Genomic DNA, 22,596 nt, shown 5'->3' on the forward strand with positions numbered 1-22,596 from the left:
GGATTCTTAGAAAAAAAGGATAAGAAACATCCAAGTACAAACCATGTGGAGAGTTATACTGGCACACTAAAACAGCTGCACGGGGTTCTCCGGATCCAACTTAGGTTGAACATATGAACATATGAAGCCGCCTTCTACTGAATCAGACCCTGGGTCCATCCAAGTCAGTCTCGTCTACTCAGACTGGCAGCGGCTCTCCAGGGTCTCCAGCTGATTTTTTTCACACCTATCTGCCTGGACTCTTTTTAGTTGGAGATGCCGGGGATTGAACCTGGGGCCTTCTGCTTACCAAGCAGATGCGCTACCACTGAGCCACTGTCCTTGCAGCCGTAGGCACTGGCTTTTATAAACGTTAAAAGAGAGACCAAGTAATCTCGAACAGGTTCCAATAAGAAGCAGAGGTGGGAGCAGGGCCTTTTTGGGGGTGGGAGTGCACAGGAGCGGAGCTCCACCTGAGCAGGCCAGGGCTCTGGCAGGCATGCTGGGGAAGGCGCGAGGAGTAGGGTTGCCAAGTCCAATTTAAAAAATACCTGGGGACTTTGGGGGTGGAGCCAGGAGACTTTGGGGGTGAAGCCAGGAGACATTAGGGGTGGAGCCAGGAACAAGGGTGTGACAAGCATAATTGAACTCCAAGGGAGTTCTGGCCATCACATTTAAAGGGACAGCACACTTTTTCAATGCCTTCCTCCCATAGGAAATAATGAAGGATAGGGGCACCTTCTTTTGGGTCCCCCTGGTCCAATCGTTTTGAAGCTTGGGGGATATTTTGGGGAGAGGCACTAGATGCTGTACTGAAAATTTGGTGCCTCTACCTAAAAAAACAGCCCCCTCAGAGCCCCAAATACCTGCAGATCAATTCTCCATTATTTTCTATGGGAATAAATCTCCATAGGGAATGATAGAGTTCCCAGCAGACATTTCCCTCCCCTCCCCCCGCTTTCTGATGACCCTGAAGCGGGGGGAGGGCCTCCAAACCGGGGGATCCCCTGCCCCCACCTGGGGATTGGCAACCCTAGCAAGGAGGCATCTTTAAAGGCATAGTTGGTAAGAGTATGGGCTGCAGAAAATTTGTGGATTATTAATCAACATATCAAATATCTGTAACTGTTCAGTTTTACAGTTCCAGTTAGGCAAATATGCATAACTTATATACTGTAATTATGAAAAGGCTGTTTTCCCCTGGGTTACAAATTCAACATAGCAACTGTGCGTTATATACGTTGTATATAACTTATGTTACAAATGGCACAAGAAACCAGGGCACCACGCACGGCTTGTCTAAACTAAACTGGAGTGACTGTACATCAAGGAACTGGCACAGGTTCCAAAGTACATGGAACAAAAACGAAATATGTGCCAGCCCTGTTTCTAGCAGCTTGGGTGTGACTTCTAGAGAAACCCCAGCTACACCATGATTGACAGGTTAACAAGGCTCTGAGAGACACCCTGCATTCATCTGGGTTTTGTTCACTGTGCCCTAGAATGTGATGGGTTCAACCGGGGTGGAATTCTAGCAGGAGCTCCTTTGCCTATTAGGCCACACCCCATGATGTAGCCAATCCTCCAGGACCTTACGAGGCTCTTTTTTGTAAGCTCTTGGAGGGTTGGCTACATCAAGGGGGTGTGGCCTAATAGGCAAAGGAGCTCCTGCTAGAATTCCACCCCTGGGTTCAGCCCAGAAATGAGGGTTGACACCTGTTTTGTTTGACAGGCCAGGCCCCTTGCGCTTTTTGAAGCAGGAATTCAGTATCTCCCTGGCATGTGTGACTTGTTGGGCCTGCTCTGCCACCGTCAAAGTTGCCTTGCAGTTTCTCGCAATTTTTTTTATTTTCAGAGGGGAAACAAATCCCCCATTTTCCACACAGGGCATGGGAGGAGGTTACCCTCTTCCTCCAAAAGGAATTGGGTTGATAATGGGCGGAGAAGAGGAAAAAAACGTCTGCTAAACACTTTCTTTAAAATAGAACACGTTTTTGACAAAGGCTTCTGAGAGCTGCATTTATATTTCTCTTTACACGCCCAGGGAAATGCTGATCAGCGTTTTGGGGTCAGGCAACAATTTTTCTCCAGGCCAGTTTGGCCAGGGATCCTGGAGAAGAAGGTGATTGCAGAGCTATACCTAGGGTTGCCAAGTCCAATTCAAGAAATTTCTGGGGACTTTGGGGGTGGAGCCAGGAGACATTAGGGGTGGAGCCAAGATCAAGCCTGTGACAAGCATAATTGTCTCCAAAGGGAGTTCTGGCCCTCACATTTAAAGGGACGGCACACCTTTTCAATGCCTTCCTTCCATAGGAAATAATGAAGGATAGGGGCACCTTCTTTCGAGGCTCATAGAATTGGACCCCCTGGTCCAATCTTTTTGAAACTTGGGGGGTATTTTGGGGAGAGGCACTAGATGCTATACTGAAAATTTGGTGCCTCTACCCCAAAAAACAGCCCCCCCAGAGCCTCAGATACCCGCAGATCAATTCTCCATGATTTTCTATGGGAATAAATCTCCATAGGGAATAATAGAGTTTCCAGCAGACATTTCCCTCCCCTCCCCCCGCTTTCTGATGACCCTGAAGCGGGGGGAGGGCCTCCAAACCGGGGGATCCCCTGCCCCCACCTGGGGATTGGCAACCCTATCTATACCCCACCCTTCCCTCTGAATCAGACTCTCAGAGTGGCCTACAGATCTCCTTCCCCCACAACAGACACCCTGTGAGGTGGGTGGGGCTGGAGAGGGCTCTCACAGCAGGTGCCCTTTCAAGGACAACCTCTGCCAGAGCTATGGCTGACCCAAGCCCATTCTAGCAGCTGCAGGTGGAGGAGTGGAGAATCAAACGCGGTTCTCCCAGATAAGAGTCCGCACACTTAACCAATACTCCAAACTCCTTCCTGGAGGGTTTGAGGGCTTTTTTGCCTAATATGCAAAGGAGTTCCTGCTACAAAAAAACCCCTAGTTGTGAGGATAAATGAAAGAGAGATCCATGCATTCTTTGGAGGACAGGCCAGAGGAAAACGTGCCCGATAGATTAATGAAAGTCACTGTTTTCCTCTCCCCATTTTTCTTTTTTAAGTTGTTTAGATTTTTATGGGATCTTTATAGGCTGAAAAGTAAACGAATAAGCTTTTTTTTTTTTAAGTGTCCACTCAAGAGGTCTGGAGATGAGCCCAGCAATCGGTTTTCAAAGCTGGAATGCCATCCTGAAAGATGTAATCTCCAGGAATGTTATCCTACAGGATGTAATATCCCAGGAGTGCCTCTGAGCACATGCAGAGGGTGTATTCCTCCTCATCAAACAGTGACCACCACCCCTAGGATACTAGAGATCAGGGGTCATTTTGTAGAAAAATAGGTGGTGGAGCTCATCAAGGGATTGTTATGCAGCTGCACCTTCTATTCAATAGATAAGGTAGGTGGGTGGGGAGGAAGAGGGGGAACCCTCAGAAAGTTTCAGAAGCTGCGCTCCTGTGAGCTCCTGCTGAATCTGAGGCCTGCTAGAAATCAAAGAACCTCCAGAATTTGGAGGCCCTCCTGTAATCAGTTTGATGTAGGGGACAACCTCTGCCATAGCTATGGCTGACCCAAGGCCATTCTAGCAGTTGCAGGTGGAGGAGTGGGGAATCAAACCTGGTTCTCCCAGATAAGAGTTCGCATGCTTAACCACTACTCCAAACTGCCTTCCTGGAGGGTTTGAGGGCTTTTTTGCCTAATATGCAAAGGCGTTCCTGCTACAAAAAAACCCCTAGTTGTGAGGATAAATGAAAGAGAGATCCATGCATTCTTTGGAGGACAGGCCAGAGGACTTCTGGGAGAACCAGGGCTGATTCTGCATTTGGTGTTTGCCTCCCTTTCGGTCTGGGGTTGTTCCATGCTGGTGTGATTTCCCGATTCCGCGCTAGAGGATTTATCCCGGATTCAATTCCCAATCTGTTCCGTGTGTTCTGATTCCGCATTACTGCTGCTCCAGGAGTCTCCCCCACAATCAGAGCAATTTCCCCCTCCCTCCACCCTCCTTACTCATGCAGATGCTTTCCTTTTTTCTTTTTAACACGCATGCATGTTCGCGTTACGACTCAATAGTTTTTGTTTGCGTTACAACGTAATCTGAGTTGGCGATCAGGAAATCTGAGTTGGCGACCCACCATTATTATTTAGTTAAATTCTAAGCGCTCTTTGCATGCTTGTGTTCCGTGCATGATGGATGATCAGCGGCTTAGACAGCTGTCCCGAATAAGTGCTGATAATGGGCAAATTGCGTTACATTGTTATATATTTTTCGTGTTGCAACGCGAAACGTGATTTGTTTTTTAAAAAAATACTTTATTTAAGATATTGGATAAGAACATAAGAGAAGCCATGTTGGATCAGGCCAATGGCCCATCCAGTCCAACACTCTGTGTCACACAGTGGCCAAATATATATATACACACACACACACACTGTGGCTAATAGCCACTGATGGACCTCTGCTCCATATTTTTATCTAACCCCCTCTTGAAGCTGGCTATGCTTGTTGCCGTCATCACCTCCTGTGGCAGTGAATTCCACATGTTAATCACCCTTTGGGTGAAGGACTTCCTTTTATCCATTTTAACCCGACTGCTCAGCAATTTCATCGAATGCCCACGAGTTCTTATATTGTGAGAAAGGGAGAAAAGTAATTTTCAAAGGGAGTAAAATGAAGGAAGTATGACAAAATAACTGGGCGGAATCATGGGCGTGGAGTTATGTGGGTGTGTTCTACTGATGCGGGAAGTTTGACAGCGCATTGGTGTGAGTTCCGCACATTAAATCGCCAGCCACTAAACCGCATCAAAAATAAACTTCTCGCAAAATGACGATCTCCTAGACGCGGGGTGACACCGCTTCAGAGGCGGGTCATACTGCCACTCCGGGTCAAGAGATGAGGAAACCAACATCTGCCCCCAGGGGAAAGAAAGCACCGAGGCCGGAGCAAAGGCTAATGCGGAATCACCCAAAGTCTGATTCCCCACTCCTCCGCTTGCAGCTGCTGGAATGGCCTTGGGGTCAGCCATAGCTCTGGCAGAGGTTGTCCTTGAAAGGGCAGCTGCTGTGAGAGCCCTCTCAGCCCCACCCACCTCACAGGATGTCTGTTGTGGGGGAGAAGAGAGAGGAGATTGTAAACCACTCTGAGTCACTGATTCAGAGAGAAGGGCGGGGTATAAATCTGCAATTCTTCTTCTAATCTCAAGCACTTTTACATTGGGGGATTAAAACTAGTGCACCCAAGTCAGTCATAAGATCGATCGCAACAGCAGCTCTGGCCGGCGGGTTGGATCCAACTAGTCTTTCTGCCGGTGAAAGAGGAAGGTGAAGTCCCTTTGACGACTGCAATAACCTATTCTAGGGTGGCCAAAATTGTTTAACGTAAGAGCCATATAGAATAATCATCAGATATTTGAGAGCTGCAAGACATTAACATCAGATGTTTGAGAGAAGGAAGGAAGGAAGGAAGGAAGGAAGGAAGGAAGGAAGGAAGGAAGGAAGGAAGGAAGGAAGGAAGGAAGGAAGGAAAAGAGATGGGGGAGAGTGAGATGGAAAGAAAGCGACTTTAATTTTAACTATTCTCCAAGCCGCCAGCTGGATTGACTCGGAGAAGTCATACTCCAAGCCTGCCAATGGAGGTGGGGGTGGCTTCAAGAGCCACACAATATGTGTGAAAGAGCCACGTGTGACTCTTGAGTCCCGGTTTGGGCATCCCTGAGCTATGCTGAGACTCATAGGACCTGGGCAATGGGGGAGGTAGAAGGGAGCAGAATTGAGTGAAATTCAGTAAAACAGCTGGCTGGATCCAACCCCGTATATGAGACAGATGGGGGTGGTGGAGGCTTTCATAGTCTCTCTGGCTTTAGGATGAAGGTGCTGTTTCCCTTTTGCCGAGCTCTGTGGCCGGGTGGATTACAGAGTTCCCTTCCATCCATGTGTTCACCACGTACTTGTTGACAGCATAAATTGGGATGTCCACATCTTTTTCAGTCCCGGGGTGGGCCTTCTCTGTAACAGGCATGGAGAACTCCTCCTCTTCCTCATCTGGAGGGTAGTGCAGTGCCACGCAGAGCTGGTATACAGCCGTGCCAGTGGCCGAGCCCACCATCGGTGCCACGATCGGAACCCACCACCAATAGTTTCCAGCACTGGAAAAGAGAGGATGAAATAAGGATGAATGCCATCAAAGCTATCCTGTGCAGTGCCAAAAGGCTTTTAAGTGTTTCAGAAGCTGCATTGGTTGCAATTGATTTGATTTAATCCTTGAATATGCAAAAACAGCAATTCCCAGATTTCTGACACCAATTGTTTGTCTAATGCTAGAAAAATTGGCTTTCGGAGCGTTTGAACAAAGTTTGAGTCCAGTGGCACCAACCAATAGAAGAAGAAGAAGGCAATGACATTGGATTTATATCCCGCCCTCCACTCCGAAGAGTCTCAGAGCGGCTCACAATCTCCTTTCCCTTCCTCCCCCACAACAGACACCCTGTGAGGTAGATGAAGATATTGGATTTATATCCTGCCCTCCACTCCGAAGAGTCTCAGAGCGGCTCACAATCTCCTTTCCCTTCCTCCCCCACAACAGACACCCTGTGAGGTAGATGAAGATATTGGATTTATATCCCTCCCTCCACTCCGAAGAGTCTCAGAACAGCTCACAATCTCCTTTCCCTTCCTCCCCCACAACAGACACCCTGTGAGGTAGATGAAGATATTGGATTTATATCCTGCCCTCCACTCCGAAGAGTCTCAGAGCGGCTCACAACCTCCTTTCCCTTCCTCCCCCACAACAGACTCCCTGTGAGGTAGATGAAGATATTGGATTTATATCCCGCCCTCCACTCCGAAGAGTCTCAGAGTGGCTCACAATCTCCTTTCCCTTCCTCCCCAACAACAGACTCCCTGTGAGGTAGATGAAGATATTGGATTTATATCCTGCCCTCCACTCCGAAGAGTCTCAGAGCGGCTCACAACCTCCTTTCCCTTCCTCCCCCACAACAGACTCCCTGTGAGGTAGATGAAGATATTGGATTTATATCCCGCCCTCCACTCCGAAGAGTCTCAGAGCGGCTCACAATCTCCTTTCCCTTCCTCCCCAACAACAGACTCCCTGTGAGGTAGATGAAGATATTGGATTTATATCCCGCCCTCCACTCCGAAGAGTCTCAGAGCGGCTCACAACCTCCTTTCCCTTCCTCCCCCACAACAGACTCCCTGTGAGGTAGATGAAGATATTGGATTTATATCCCTCCCTCCACTCCGAAGAGTCTCAGAGCGGCTCACAATCTCCTTTCCCTTCCTCCCCCACAACAGACACCCTGTGAGGTGGGTGGGGCTGAGAGGGCTCTCCCAGCAGCTGCCCTTTCAAGGACAACCTCTGCCAGAGCTATGGCTGACCCAAGGCCATTCCAGCAGGTGCAAATGGAGGAGTGGGGAATCAAACCCGGTTCTGCCAGATAAGAGTCCACGCATGTAACCACTACACCAAACTGGCATACAAAGTGTGCATGCATCCGAAATCTTATACCCAGAATCCAACTTTGTTGGTCTTAAAGTTGCCACTGGACACAAACTTTGTTCTGTAGCTTCAGACCAACACAGCTACCCGCCTGTATCTATTTTCAGAGTGTTTGTTAAGAGAGAGGACTATCTGTCCTTTGAAGCTTCTGCATTTTCTGCTTGAGTCGCTGCCTCCTCGCTGAAAGAAGAATGTCCCAGAGCCGTGACTCGTTCTGAGGCACGACAGGCAGCCTCCTCCTAAGGATTCTGTGGCATTTCTACGTCAGGAGTGATTGAACTGATTCTCCCAACCCACTTGGAGGCTGATTCAGTCCCTTCTGCTGCATCTCTTCATCAGCATTGATGGGATGTTCAGATCATGCCAGGCCCAGAAATGGCTCAGAACTGGTTGGTCTTAGCTGAGGCTGATTGGAAGGGGACAAGTTCTGAGCAGGGACTGATCCAGAGGCGCAGCGGGCAGCTTCCTGCGCAGATGGATACTTTGGGATGGCAGGAATCTGTCACTGTTTCATTTGTTTGTCTTGACGCGGAGTGTGAGAAGGACCAGTGCAAAACCCATAACAAAGGAGACACGTGGAATTCACTGCCACAGGAGGTGGCAGCGGCTGCAAGCATAGGCAGCTTCAAGAGGGGATTGGATCAACATATGGAGCAGAGGTCCATCAGTGGCTATTAACCACAGCATATTGTTGGAACTCTCTTTCTGGGGCAGTGAGGCTCTGTTTTCTGGGTGCTTGGGAGAAGAAGAAGAAGATATTGGATTTATATCCCGCCCTCCACTCCAAAGAGTCTCAGAGCGGCTCACAATCTCCTTTTCCTTCCTCCCCCACAACAGACACCCTGTGAGGTGGGTGGGGCTGGAGAGGGCTCTCACAGCAGCTGCCCTTTCAAGGACAACCTCTGCCAGAGCTATGGCTGACCCAAAGCCATGCTAGCAGGTGCAAGTGGAGGAGTGGGGAATCAAACCCGGTTCTCCCAGATAAGAGTCCACACACTTAACCACTACACCAAACTAGCTCTCCCTACACCAAACTAGCTCTCCGGGAGGGACAACAGTGGTCCTGGGGGGGGGGGGGGTCTCCAGTTGTTCAAATATTCAAGGGGTTGAAATGTAGAATCACAGAATTGGAAGGGACCTCCAGGGTCATCTAGTCCAACCCCCTGCACAATGCAGGTAACTCACAAACACCTCCCCCTAAATTCACAGGATCCTTATTGTTGTCAGATGGCCATCTAGCCTCTGTTGGAAAACCTCCGAGGAAGGAGAGCCCACCACCTCCCGAGAGAACACAAAGCGTCTGGGAATCAATGCGCTACTCCTCCTCTCCCCACCCATTCATGCACCCACCTGAACACCTGAGGGCCCCACCCGGCCACGTAGGTGAAGAGCCGGGGGCCCAAGTCCCTGGCGGGGTTGATGGCGCAGCTGCAGTTGGACCCCATGGCCAGGCTGAGGGAGAGGACCAGCAGCCCCACACCCAGGGGCTCCAGACCTTTGGGGATGTTCTTGTTCCGGGAATCGATGAGTGCGAGGATGCACAACAGCAGCATCGCGGTGCCCAGGACCTGTCGAGGCAAGATAGGCACGTTTGTCAAAGAAAGCGTCACGCACAAGGGCCATTAGACATTTGCCTAGGGCGCTGGCCCTGGGGGGGTGCTGAATTGGGCACCATGGACTCGCAGAGGCCTTCCCTGCTCTTGCTCTGGCTTTCTCGCTCTCCTGCCAGCTTCCTTGCTCTCCTGCCACCTTTCTCACTCTCACGCCACCCTTCTCTCTCTTGTGCCGCCTTCCCCGCTCTTGCGCCGGCTTTCTCGCTCTTGCGTCACCTTCCCCACTCTCATGCCAGCTTTCTTGCTATCCTGCCGCCTTTCTCACTCTCACGCCACCTTCCCCACCTCCATCTCTCCTCCCTCATGGTGTGGACGGTGGATGTAGCGCCATGGAGGGGGGCAGTGTCACAGAGGAGTGCGGCGGGCAGCCGGCCTGCTGCCCTTGGGCCAGCCCTGCACGTACACACGAACGCATACACAGAGAGGGCTTTTTTTGAGCAGGAACACGCAGGAATGCAGTTCTGGCTGGATTGACATAAGGAGATTTGGCCTAATATGCAAATAAGTTTCTGCTGTGGATAGTGCCAGCAGAAGTAATAAAAATAACAGCTGAATCCGACGATAAAAGAGAAATGTCATATAACCAACTGCTCAAGATTCGAGGAGATAAAATTGAATTAAAATCTTCAGAAGAGCTAGACAATAAATATGATTGGTTTCAAATGCAACAAATTAAAAGCTTGTTGGAAAATGATATAAAATTGGAAGGAATTAGACGAGAACAAACAGAATTGGAAAGGGTCCTGCTTGGTGATAATGAAAAACTGATATCAAAAGTATATAAGTTATTATTGAAATGGTCTACAGAAGAAGAAGTAGTAAAATCTCAAATGGTCAAATGGGCAATCAATGTGAATAGAGAAATACAAATGGATGCATGGGAATACCTTTGGAAGAACTCAATGAAGATATCAACTTGTCAGAGCATAAAAGAAAATTGTTTTAAGATGATGTACAGGTGGTATATGACCCCGAAAAAATTGGCTAAGATGAGCAAGAAAATGTCGGATAGATGTTGGAAGTGTAAAAAACATGAAGGTTCTTTCTTCCATATGTGGTGGACGTGTGAAAAAGCGAAAGAGTATTGGAAGATGATACAACAAGAAATCTCCAAAATATTGGGTTACAATTTTAAGAAAATTGCAGAGACATTTTTGCTTGGATTACAATTAGAAAAATATCCAAAGGAAGATAGGACTCTAATTTGGTACCTGCTATCAGCTGCTAGGACATTGTATGCGCAGCTTTGGAAGCAAGAAAAAATACCGGATAAATGGGATTGGACTATGAAAGTTCTATCGTGGAGTGAAATGGATAAATTAACTAGAACATTAAGAGACTATGATTTGGAGATATTTAAAAAAGAGTGGAGGAAGTTTAAAGAATACATAGAGAAAGAGTCGAATGTAAGAAGACATTGGACAATTTTTTAGTAATAATAGGGGGGGGGGAAAAACAACAACGAAGAAGCAAGAAGGGGGGGGAAATATTTATATAACGAATTTTGATTAGTCAGATGTATCTTTAGTATTGAATTAGAATCTATAACCTCGGGGAAGTCTATATTGGAGGGAGGGGGGATTGAAAAGTCATATGGGTTAGTATTGAAGCAACGAAGGGAAATTAAGTTCTGTAACCATATGCTATCAATAAATTGGTTAAAACACAAGAGTTCTGATTGGCTATCGGAGATTCAACTGAGCAGATTTTTTTTTAAATAAAAAAGGTGCTTTGACAACAGCTGCTCCCACAGCATAAAAATGTTCGCTGGGGGCTTTTTTTGTAGAAAAAGCCCGGCTGGGACTCATTTGCATATTAGGCCACACCCCCTGACATCGCCGTTGTTCACACAGGGCTTTCTTTGTAGGAAAAGTCCAGCAGGAGCTCATTTGCATATTAACCCCCCCCCCGGTCACCATTGTTTCACACAGGGCATTTTTATAGAAAAAGCCCAGTGGGGACTCATTTGCATATTAGGCCACACCCTCTGATGCCACCATTGTTTCACACAGAGCTTTCTTTGCAGAAAAAGCCCAGCTGGAACGCATTTGCATTTTAGGCCACACCCCCTGATGCCACTATTGTTTCATGCAGGGCTTTTTTTGGTAGAAAAAGCCCAGCGGGGACTCATTTGCATATTAGGCCACACCTTCTGATGCCAAGCCAGCTGGAACTGCATTCCTCTGTGTTCCTGCTCGGAAAAAAGCCCTGGTTGAAGGTCTCCATGAAAGGGTTTTCAGCGGGGTAGAAAACTTTCTCCTGACCAAAGAATTCCTACTGTCACTGCAGAGTTGTTCAACTATGGAGAGTCCTAAATGGGTCCGTACACTGCAGTTAGTTAATCCCCAACTGGTGCAGCCACAAAATGGCTGCTGTAGGAGGTGGAGCCAACTACAAAATGGCTGCTTTAATGGCTTGCTTTAATGGCTTGCTTTAAGTCACGCAGTAGCATTCCTTGTCCCGCAATAGCAGCAACTGCCAAAGTTAACGTTTTTAAAAAATCTACACAGCCCCATCAAATCTCCAACGGCCAATCAGAAGCTTTCCAGGCCAAAAGTCCCACCCATTTTCTAAACATACTTGATGGGCACCAGGAACAGTATTGGCTGGCGCCATGAGCACCGTGTTGGAGATGCCTGAATAGGACAGATTCATGGAAGGGGAGGGCCATCCCTGCCACTAGGCAAACTAGGCAATTGCCTGGGGTGCCGGATTGGGCACCCTCCCCATGTGACTCGGTGACATTTTCAGTGCAGGGGGAGCACCAGAAGTTAGCCTTGCCTAGGGTGCCGGACAGTCTAGGGCCGGCCCTGGGTCTATAGCAGCCAGGAGACCTAAACAGAATTCTTTCTTGCCAGTTTAGGGTTGCCAGGTCCAATTCAAGAAATATCTTGGGACTTTGGGGGTGGAGCCAGGAGAAACTGAGGTGGAGCCAGGAGCAAGGTTGTGACAAGTATAATTGAACTCCAAAGAGAGTTCTGGGCATCACATTTAAAGGGACCGCACACCTTTTAAATGCCTTCCCTCCACTGAAAATAATGAAGGATAGGGGCACCTTCTTCATAGAATTAGACTCCCTGGTCCAATCTTTTTGAAACTTGGAGGGTTTTTTGAGGAGGGGCACTGAATGCTATGCTGAAATTTTGCTGTCTCTACCTCTACACAGACACCCCAGAGTCCCAGATACCCACAGATCAATTCTCCATCATATCCTATGGGAATTGGTCTCCGCAGGGAATAATGGAGTGTCCAGCAGACATTTCCCTCCCCCCCCCGCTTTCTGGTGACCCTGAAGTGGGGGGAGGGCCTCCAAACCGGGGGATCCCCTGTCCCCACCTGGGGATTGGCAACCCTATGCCAGTGTCAGGACTTCCGGCCACAACCAGCTACCTGATCGAAGAAGCCATTGCGCAGGGACAAGTAGGGAGCTGGATACGTGGCAAAGATGGATGCCGTTTCCCGAGGGCCCGTGACTGTCAAGCTGCTGTTGGTATAGTGGTGGATGGCATCTGTGGGAAGAAGGGTAGGTGATTGTGAAGACTAATAAGGATCTAATAACCTCCTGACTCTCCTTCTGTCCTTCCGAACTAAAGCAACGCTCCGCTAACCCCACCAGAACTCAGAACTAATGAGGGGACATGATCCTACTGTGGACAGAATGGAGCAAGAGCAGAAGAGAGCAACCTAAGAGAAGTTGTGTTGGATCAGGCCAATGGCTGATCCAGTCCAACGCTTTGTGTCACACAGTGACCAAAAAAACCCCAAGTGCCATCAGGAGGTCCACCTGTGGGGCTAGAAGCTCTCCCACTATACCCCACAAGCACCCAGAATACAGAGCATCACTGCCCCAGACAGAGAGTTCCAACTATATGCTGTGGCTAAGAACATAAGAGAAGCCATGTTGGATCAGGCCAATGGCCCATCCAGTCCAACACTCTGTCACACAGTGGCCAAAGGAACATAAGAGAAACCATGTTGGGTCAGGCCAGTGGCCCATCCAGTCCAACACTCTGTGTCACACAGTGGGCATAAGAGCATAAGAGAAGCCATGTTGGGTCAGGCCAGTGGCCCATCCAGTCCAACACTCTGTGTCACACAGTGGCCATAAGAACATAAGAGAAGCCATGTTGGGTCAGGCCAGTGGCCCATCCAGTCCAACACTCTGTGTCACACAGTGGCCATAAGAACATAAGAGAAGCCATATTGGGTCAGGTCAGTGGCCCATCCAGTTCAACACTCTGTGTCACACAGTGGCCATAAGAACATAAGAGAAGCCATATTGGGTCAGGCCAGTGGCCCATCCAGTCCAACACTCTGTGTCACACAGTGGCCATAAGAACATAAGAGAAGCCATGTTGGGTCAGGCCAGTGGCCCATCCAGTCCAACACTCTGTGTCACACAGTGGCCATAAGAACATAAGAGAAGCCATATTGGGTCAGGTCAGTGGCCCATCCAGTTCAACACTCTGTGTCACACAGTGGCCAAAAAAACACCGGTGCCATCAGGAGGTCCACCAGTGGGGCTAGAAGCCCTTCCACTGTGCCCCTACCAAGCACCAAGAATACAGAGCATCACTGCCCCAGTCAGAGAGTTCCAACAATGTGCTGTGGCTAAGAACATAAGAGAAGCCATGTTGGATCAGGCCAGTGGCCCATCCAGTTCAACACTCTGTGTCACACAGTGGCCAAAATCCAGGAGCCAAGGATGACCAGGGGCCTGGAGCCCAAGCCCTGTGAGGAAAAGCTGAGGGACTTGGGAATGTTCAGGCAGAGAGCTGCTCTGTTGGCAGCGGAGGAGACGACTCACAAGAATGGGTTTAAATTGAGGGTGAGAAGGTACCGGCTGGATCTTAGGGGAATTTTTTTACAGTAATTTTTTTTTATTCAAGTGGGATCAGCTGCCTAGGGAGGTAATGAGCTCCCTCACGCTTTATTTATTTATTTTATTCGATCTTGAAGCAGCAGCTGGACAAACCCTTGTCAGGAATGCTCTGGGCCTTGTGTGGCCAAACTGTGGCTCCTCCACACATATGGCGTGGCTCTCAAAGCCCCCACTCCCCTGTCAGCCAGTTTGGAGAAGGCATTTTTCTCTTTAAATCATTTCTCCAAGCCTGCGAGCGGCTCGGGGAATGCATTTAAAGTTAAAGTTGCTCTCTTTCCACCTCTCCTCCTTCCCCCCATCTATTTGCCAACCTGCCTGCCCTCCTGTCTTGTGGGTCTCAAACATCTGACGTTCATGTCTTGCGGCTCTCAAATATCTGATGTTTATTCTACGTCACTGAGCGGGGGGTGGGGGGGGTGGACTAGATGGCGTGTATGGCCCCTTCCAACTCTGTGATTCTATGATACAAAAGAACAGACTACAGCAGGGGTGGCCAACGGTAGCTCTCCAGTTGTTTTTTGCCTACAACTCCTATCAGCCCCAGCCATTGGCCATGCTGGTTGGGGCTGACGGGAGTTGTAGGCAAAAAACATCTGGAGAGCTACCGTTGGCCACCCCTGGACTACAGTATATCACTTTGGACTACAGGTGATCGAGGCCATTTTTAATATTAGGGAGGAAATCCTTGCAAACAGAAAAGTAGCTCATGCTTGTTTTCTAGCAGGGAGTGTTCAGAAAGGAGCATTCAAAAATTATACGCGCCACCAGCTATCTGAAACAGCGTAGTCCTCTCTCCCATCTCATCCAGCTGCCTGCGCAGATCTGGACCCGTTTAAACCCAGCTCTAATGGCCCGCTTGTTTAGATTAGCTAAGGCCTTTCATTTTAATTTGTTTCCTGGCTCTGGTGTTGTTTCCACCTCCCCCCCTCCCCCTCGTGATATTCCTGAGGATTCACTTCATTGATTTTACAGAGAGCATCTTTTTAATTGTTGTTCCTCATCTCGAGAATTACGATAGGAAATAGCCTTCTATTGAATCCAGCCCTGTGCTTGTCTGCACAGATGGAAAAGTGTTCTTCTGTGTCTCGGGCAGAGAAAAGCCTTCTCCAGTCCCTCTGACCTAAGATCTTTTAACAGAAGACACTGCTCCAGACAGAAGATCATAAGGAAGCCGTGTTGGATCAGGTCAATGACTCATTCAGTCCAACACTCTGTGTCACACAGTAGCCAAAACCCAGGTGCCATCAAGAAGGTCCATCAGTGGGGCCAGGACACCAGAAGCCCTCCCACTGTGCCCCCCACAAGCACCAAGAATACAGAGCTTCACTGCTCCAGACGTAAGACCATAAGGAAGCCATGTTGGATCAGGCCAATGGCCCATCCAGTCCAACACTCTGTGTCACACAGTGGCCAAAAAAACCAGGTGCCATCAGGAGGTCCACCAGTGGAACCAGAACTCCAGAAGCTCTTGCACTGTTGCTCCCCAAGCACCAAGAGCATAAGAACACAAGAGAAGCCATGTTGGATCAGGTCAATGGCCCATCCAGTCCAACACTCTGTGTCACACAGTGGCCATAAGAACATAAGAGAAGCCATGTTGGATCAGGTCAATGGCCCATCCAGCCCAACACTCTGTGTCACACAGTGGCCATAAGAATATAAGAGAAGCCATGTTGGATCAGGTCAATGGCCCATCCAGCCCAACACTCTGTGTCACACAGTGGCCATAAGAACATAAGAGAAGCCATGTTGGATCAGGTCAATGGCCCATCCAGCCCAACACTCTGTGTCACACAGTGGCCATAAGAACATAAGAGAAGCCATGTTGGATCAGGCCAGTGGCCCATCCAGTCCAACACTCTGTGTCACACAGTGGCCATAAGAACATAAGAGAAGCCATGTTGGATCAGGTCAATGGCCCATCCAGTCCAACACTCTGGGTCACACAGTGGCCATAAGAACATAAGAGAAGCCATGTTGGATCAGGTCAATGGCCCATCCAGTCCAACACTCTGTGTCACACAGTGGCCAAAAAAACCAGGTGCCATCAGGAGGTCCATCAGTGGGACCTTGGTGGACCAAGAGTCTGATTCAGCAGCAGGAAGCTTGATGCGCATTCCCTCAATCCATCTGTTGAAGCGAGCTCTGAGTCACAAAACCTTTTGCTAGAATAAATGCCGTTCGCCTCTGAAAGTGTCGCGGGACTCCTGTTTCATTTTGCCATGACAGAAGAACACCGCATCCCCATCTGCTGTGGAAATGTGGGTTATAACATTTTCTAAATAAATTCCTTGCTTTCATGATTGTGAGAACAGAACAAAGGGGGGAAGGCATGGCAGTGATGTAAGGACTCATTCCTCCTGTCCAGACCCCCCCCCCCCAGAGGGTGTGGTATTACAGTTGCCAAGCTCCAGGTGGTGGCTGGAGATCTCCTGGGATTACAACTGCTCTCCAAGAATAGAATCATAGGCAAAAAAGATCAGTTCCCCTGGAGAAATTGGATGCTTTGGAACAGAGTGGCCAAAATTGTTTACCTTGTAAACCACAACAAATAAATGTCAAACGTTTGAGAGCCACAAGACAGAAAGGAAGGGAGGGTGGGAGGGAGGGGGGGGGAAGAAGGAAGGAAGCAAGGAAGGAAGGAAGGCAGGAAGGACATAAAAGAAGCCATGTTGGATCAGGCCAATGGCCCATCCAGTCCAACACTCTGTGTCACACAGTGGCCAAAAAGAAAACAAACTCAGGTGCCATCAGGAAGTCCATCAGAGGAAGGAAGGAAGGAAGGAAGGAAGGAAGGAAGGAAGGAAGGAAGGAAGGAAGGAAGGAAGGAAGGAAGGAAGGAAGGAAGGAAGGAAGGAAGGGGTGACATGATAGAGGTTTACAAGATTATGCATGGGATGGAGAAAGGAGAGAAAGAAGTACTTTTCTCCCTTTCTCACAATACAAGAACTCGTGGGCATTTGATGAAATTGCTGAGCAGTCGGGTTAAAACAGATAAAAGGAAGTACTTCTTCACCCGAAGGGTGATTAACATGTGGAATTCACTGCCACAGGAGGTGGTGGCGGCTACAAGCATAGCCAGCTTCAAGAGGGGGTTAGATAAAAATATGGAGCAGAGGTCCATCAGTGGCTATTAGCCACAGTGTGTGTGTGTGTGTTTGTGTGTATATATATATATATATTTGTGTGTGTGTGTGTGTGTGTATATATATATATATATTTGGTCACTGTGTGACACAGAGTGTTGGACTGGATGGGCCATTGGCCTGATCCAACATGGCTTCTCTTATGTTCTTATGTTCTAAGGAAAGAAGGAAGGACATAAGAGAAGCCCTGTTGGATCAGGCCAATGGCCCATCCAGTCCAACAGTCTATCACATAAGAACATAAGAGAAGCCCTGTTGGATTAGGGCAATGGCCCATCCAGTCCAACACTCTGTGTCACACAGTGGCCAAAAAGAAAACAAACCCAGGTGCTATCAGGAGGTCCATCAGTGGGGCCAAGACACTAGAAACTCTCACACTGTTGCCCCTCCCAAGCGCCAAGAATCCAGAGCATCACTGCCCCAGTCAGAGAGTTCCAACAATACACTGTGGCTAAGAGCTCCATATGTTTATCCAACCCCCTGTTGAAGCCCACAGTTTGGCAACCCCTGCTTTGGAAGGTAGAGTCTCTTGCATTGTGCCCTACTGAAGTCCCACCCATCCCCAAACCCCGCCCTCCTCTGCCTCCACCCCCCAAATCTCCAGGTATTTCCCAAGCCAGAGCTGGCAACCCTAGCTGATTTTCTGTGCGGGCCTCAATTTACCATAGTATAAGGCGTAGACAGTAGCTGAGCCCAGAAAAGCCCCCAGGATTTGAAAAACAGAGTAAACAGGGAGCTTCCACCACGGACACTTCCGAAGTAGACACATGGCCAGGGAGAAGGCGGGGTTCAGGTATCCTCCTGAGTGAGAGAAACAGACAGGAGGAGGCAAAAAGTTAAGACAGGAAGCAGCCAGCTAGACGGGGAGTTTGGCCTAACCCCACTCCCCAACCTTCTGGTAACCAAGGAACCTTTTCTTGTGTTTGTGATCGAGAGCCAGTTTGGTGTAGTGGTTAAGTGCGCGGACTCTTATCTGGAAGAATTGGGTTTGATTCCCCACTCCTCCACTTGCACCTACTGGAATGGCCTTGGGTCAGCCACAGCTCTGGCAGAGGTTGTCCTTGAAAGGGCAGCTGCTGTGAGAGCCCTCTCAGCCCCACCCACCTCACAGGGTGTCTGTTGTGGGAGAGGAAGATAAAGGAGATTGTGAGCGGCTCTGAGTCTCTGATTCAGAGAGAAGGTCGGGGTATAAATCTGCAATCTTCTTCTTCTTCAAAATAGCACTGATTCCATTGTTTTCAAATAGTGAGCTCATCTTACAAATTCTTGACAAATAAGGTACGGTCCTGATGATCCCCAATTAGGATCTTCGGCAGTCAGGGCTGGCCCCGCCACTAGGCAAACTAGGTGACTGTCTAGGGAGCCAGTCTTCTGGGGGCGCAAAATTGGGCACCCGCCCATGTGAATGGTGATGTTATCACTTGGTGTGTGTGGGGGGGGGGAGCTCCAGAAGTTAGCCTTGTCTAGTATGCCAGACAGTCTAGGGCCGGCCCCGTTTGCAGTTCTTTAGAAAAAAAACTAAGAACTGAAAAGGAGCCTGGATGGATCAGACCCCAGGGTTGCCAACTCCAGGTAGCACCTGAAGATCTCATAGAATCACAGAATCCTAGAGTTGGAAGGGACCTCCAGGGTCATCTAGTCCAACCCCCTGCACAATGCAGGAAACTCACAAACACCTCTTCCTAAATTCACAGGATCTTCATTGCTGTCAGATGGCCATCTAGCCTCTGTTGAAAAACCTCCAAGGAAGGAAAGCCCACCACCTCCCGAGGAATCGCTCTAACAGTCAGGAAGTTCTTCCTAATGTTGAGCCAGAAACTCTTTTGATTTAATTTCAACCCGTTGGTTCTGGTCCCACCTCCTGGAGCCACAGAAAACAATTCCAACCCATCCTCTAGATGACAGCCCTTCAAGTACTTGAAGATGGTGATCCTATCACCTCTCAGCTGCCTCCTCTCCAGGCTAAACATCCCCAGCTCCTTCAACCTTTCCTCATAGGACTTGGTCTCCAAACCCCTCACCATCTTCGTCGCCCTCTTCTGGACCCGTTCCAGCTTGTCTGTATCCTTCTTAAAATGTGGTGCCCGAAACTGAACACAAGACTCCAGGTGAGGTCTTACCAGAGTAGAGTAAAGCGATACCATCACTTCATGTGATCTGGACACTACACTTCTGTTGATACAGCCCAAAATTGCATTTGTCTTTTTAGCCACCGCATCACACTGTTGACTCATGTTCAGCGTATGCTCCACTAAGACCCTAATTAGATTTTAAACAAGCCTAATTGCATCTCCCACTATTACAATGTAATCTCCCAGTGACCAAGGTCACTTTCCCTGGAGCAAATGGCTCCTTTGGGAGGTGGACTCAAGGGCATTATACCCCACTAAGGTCCTTTCTCTCCCCAAACCGTGGAGCCAGGTTTCATTCCCCACTCCTCCTTCACATGCAGCCAGCTGGGTGACCTCGGGCCAGCCCCAGTTCTCTCAGACCTGTTATCTCAAGAGCAGTTCTCTCAGAGCTCTCCCAGCTAGGGTTGCCAATCCCCAGGTGGGGGCAGGGGATCCCCCAGTTAGGAGGTCCTCCTCCCACGTCGGGGTCATCAGAAAGTGTGAGGGGTAATGCCTAATGGGCACTCCATTATTCCCTTTAGAGATTGATTCCCATGGGGTATAATAGAGAATTGATCCGTGGGTACCTGGGGGGCTGTTTTTTGAGATAGAGGCACCAAATTTGCAACAAAGCATCCGATGCCTCTCCTCAAAACACCCTCCAAGTTTCAAAAAAGAGTGGACCAGGGGGTCCAATTCTATGAGCCCCCAAAGAAGGTGCCCCTATCCTTCATTCTTTTCAATGGAGGGAAGGCGTTTAAAAGGTGTGCGGTCCCTTTCGATGTGATGGCAAGAACTCCCTTTGGAGTTCAATTCTGCTCGTCACAACCTTGCTCCTGACTCCACCCTTAATGCCTCCTGGCTCCACCCCTAAAGTCCCCAGATAATTCTTGAATTGGACTTGGCAACCCTACTCCCAGCCCCAACTGCCTCATGAAATGCCTGATATGGGAGAGGAAGGGAAAGAGAGTGTAAGCCACTTTGTGACTCCTTACGATAGAGAAAAGTGGGGTATAAAAACCAACTCTTCTTCTTTCTCAGGTGGGGGCTGCAACTCTCCTAGAATTAAAACTGATCTCCAGGCTACAGAGATCAGAGAAGAAGAAGAATTTAGGGGGAGGTGTTTGTGAGTTTCTTGCATTGTGCAGGGGGTTGGACTAGATGACTCTAGAGGTCCTTTCCAACTCTATGATTCTAAGAAGAAGAAGAAGATATTGGATTTATATCCTGCCCTCCTCTCCAAAGAGTCTCAGAGTGGCTCAGAAGAAAAAGAAGAAGACGACTGCAGATTTATACCCCACCCTTCTCTCTGAATCAGAGACTCAGAGCGGCTTACAATCTCCTATATCTTCTCCTCCCCACAACAGACACCCTGTGAGGTGGGTAGGGCTGAGAGACTTTTTTACAGCAGCTGCCCTTTCAAGGACAATCTCTGCTAGAGCTATGGCTGACCCGAGGCCATTCCAGCAGGTGCAAGTGGAGGAGTGAAGAATCAAACCCGGTTCTCCCAGATAAGAGTCCACATACTTAACACATAAAACTGGATCTCTCAAGAAGAAGAAGAAGAAGAAGATGATGATGATGATGATGATGATGATATTGGATTTATACTCCACCCTTCACTACCCGAAGGAGTCTCAGAATGGCCTTCCCTTCCCCTCCCCACAACAGACACCCTGTGAGATAGGTGGAGCTGAAAGAGCTCTTTGAGAACTGCTCTTGAGAGAACAGCTCTGAGAGAGCTGTGACTACCTCAAGGTCACACCAGCAGCTGCATGTGGAGGATTGGGGAATCAAACCTGTTTCTCCCAGATAAGAGCCCCCGCGCTTAACCACCGCACCAAACTGGCTCTCCAGAAAACAGCTGTCCCAGACTAGGTTGAAATCTCACTCTCTAAAATCTCTTCCCAAATCCCACCCCCGCAAAGGCTCTGCCCCCAGGAATTTCTCAGGCCAGAACTGCTGCTCTCAATAGTTAGCAAGGGGTGGCTGAGTCATGGCCAGGGTAACACCAGGAGCTGAGGTTGGAAGAGATAAGAGCACCAGAGGTGATAAAAGTGCCACAGAGACAGCAGAGATTGACTCTGAACCCTTTCCAGGAGAGATAACAGCTCTCGCCCCACAATCTCACCTGAGATACCGCCTGATGTGTGAATAGCAAGCATAACGCTGATGCCGCTGGCCAGGGCCGAGCTCATATAGCCACCCTTTGTCCCCTCGCTGGTTACAGACTGGGCCGAAGCGCTGACTGTTATCACCTGAGAGGGGGAAATGGGAATAAAACACCATGTGAATCTCACCCACCGCCTGCCTGCCATCTTGGGTTGCTAAGCTGGAAAAGAAAACACCTGGAGATTTGGGGGGTAGGACCTGAAAGCGGCAGGTTTGAGGAGGCGAAGGACTTAATGGAGTCTAATGCCATACAGTCCACCTTCCAGAGTGGCCATCTTCTTCAGGTGAACCTAATTCTTTCGTCTGGAGATCAGTTGTATGAGGAAGGAGAAAGAGAAGGAAAAGGATGATGATTGATGATGATGATGATGATGATGATGATGATGATGATGATGATGATATTGGAATTATATCCCGCCCTCCACTCCGAATCTCAGAGTGGCTCACAATCTCCTTTATCTTCCTCCCCCACAACAGACACCCTGTGAGGTGGTTGGGGCTGAGAGAGCTCTCACGGAAGCTGCTCTTTCAAGGACAACCTCTGCCAGAGCTACGGCAGACCCGAGGCCATGCCAGCAGGTGCAGGGCCGGCTCGCCCACTAAGCAAACTAGGCGGTTGCCTAGGGCACCGAGAGGCGGGGGCGGTAAATTGGGCTCTCGCCCCCCCCTCTGGTGCCTCAGGCAAGCATTTCGCTTGCTTCCCTCCCCACCTCCGCTGCCGCCGCTAGTCCCCTCCGGGCCACCACCACATACCCACCCACCCCCCGGCGCAGCGTCCCGCCTGCTCCCACCCCTCCGCTCGCCTGCCCGCCACTGCTCCACTCGCTCCCTTCCCCCTGCTCGCCAGCTAAAAGTAAACTTTGCCAGCTTCGCAGCTTGCACCTGCGCATTTTGTCTCTTAACAAAACACACAAGTGCAGGTTGCAAAGCCTGCAAAGCTTACTTTTCGCCGGCGAGCAGGGGGAAGGGAGCGAGCAAACGGAGTGGCAGCAGGCAGGTGAGCAGAGGGGCGGGAGGGTGGACAGGGGGAGGGGAGGGGCACATGGGGGGAGGGGAGGTGGCATGGAACCGCAAGGGGGGAGCCGTGGGGAGTGCTTGGGGGGGGCACGCCAGGGTGTCAGGCCGGCCCTGAGCAGGTGCAAGTGGAAGAGTGGGGAA

At 49.4% G+C, this 22,596-nt stretch overlaps 1 protein-coding gene across 1 annotated transcript in view; it reads right to left on the reverse strand.

Annotated features, from left to right (window-relative positions):
* Positions 1 to 5,858: 5,858 nt before the first annotated feature.
* Positions 5,859 to 22,596, reverse strand: part of AQP10 (aquaporin 10) — a 28,522-nt gene continuing 11,784 nt past the window's right edge. The window contains exons 2-6 of the mRNA XM_060253678.1: positions 21,398 to 21,524; positions 17,819 to 17,956; positions 12,518 to 12,636; positions 8,865 to 9,082; positions 5,859 to 6,144 (exon numbers count right to left, since the gene is read on the reverse strand). Of these exons, the coding sequence (XP_060109661.1) occupies positions 5,859 to 6,144; positions 8,865 to 9,082; positions 12,518 to 12,636; positions 17,819 to 17,956; positions 21,398 to 21,524 (888 nt within the window). The remainder of the gene's footprint in view (positions 6,145 to 8,864; positions 9,083 to 12,517; positions 12,637 to 17,818; positions 17,957 to 21,397; positions 21,525 to 22,596) is intronic.

This window comes from Heteronotia binoei, chromosome 1 (assembly GCF_032191835.1).
Source record: "Heteronotia binoei isolate CCM8104 ecotype False Entrance Well chromosome 1, APGP_CSIRO_Hbin_v1, whole genome shotgun sequence".
Taxonomy (NCBI): Eukaryota; Metazoa; Chordata; class Lepidosauria; order Squamata; family Gekkonidae; genus Heteronotia; species Heteronotia binoei.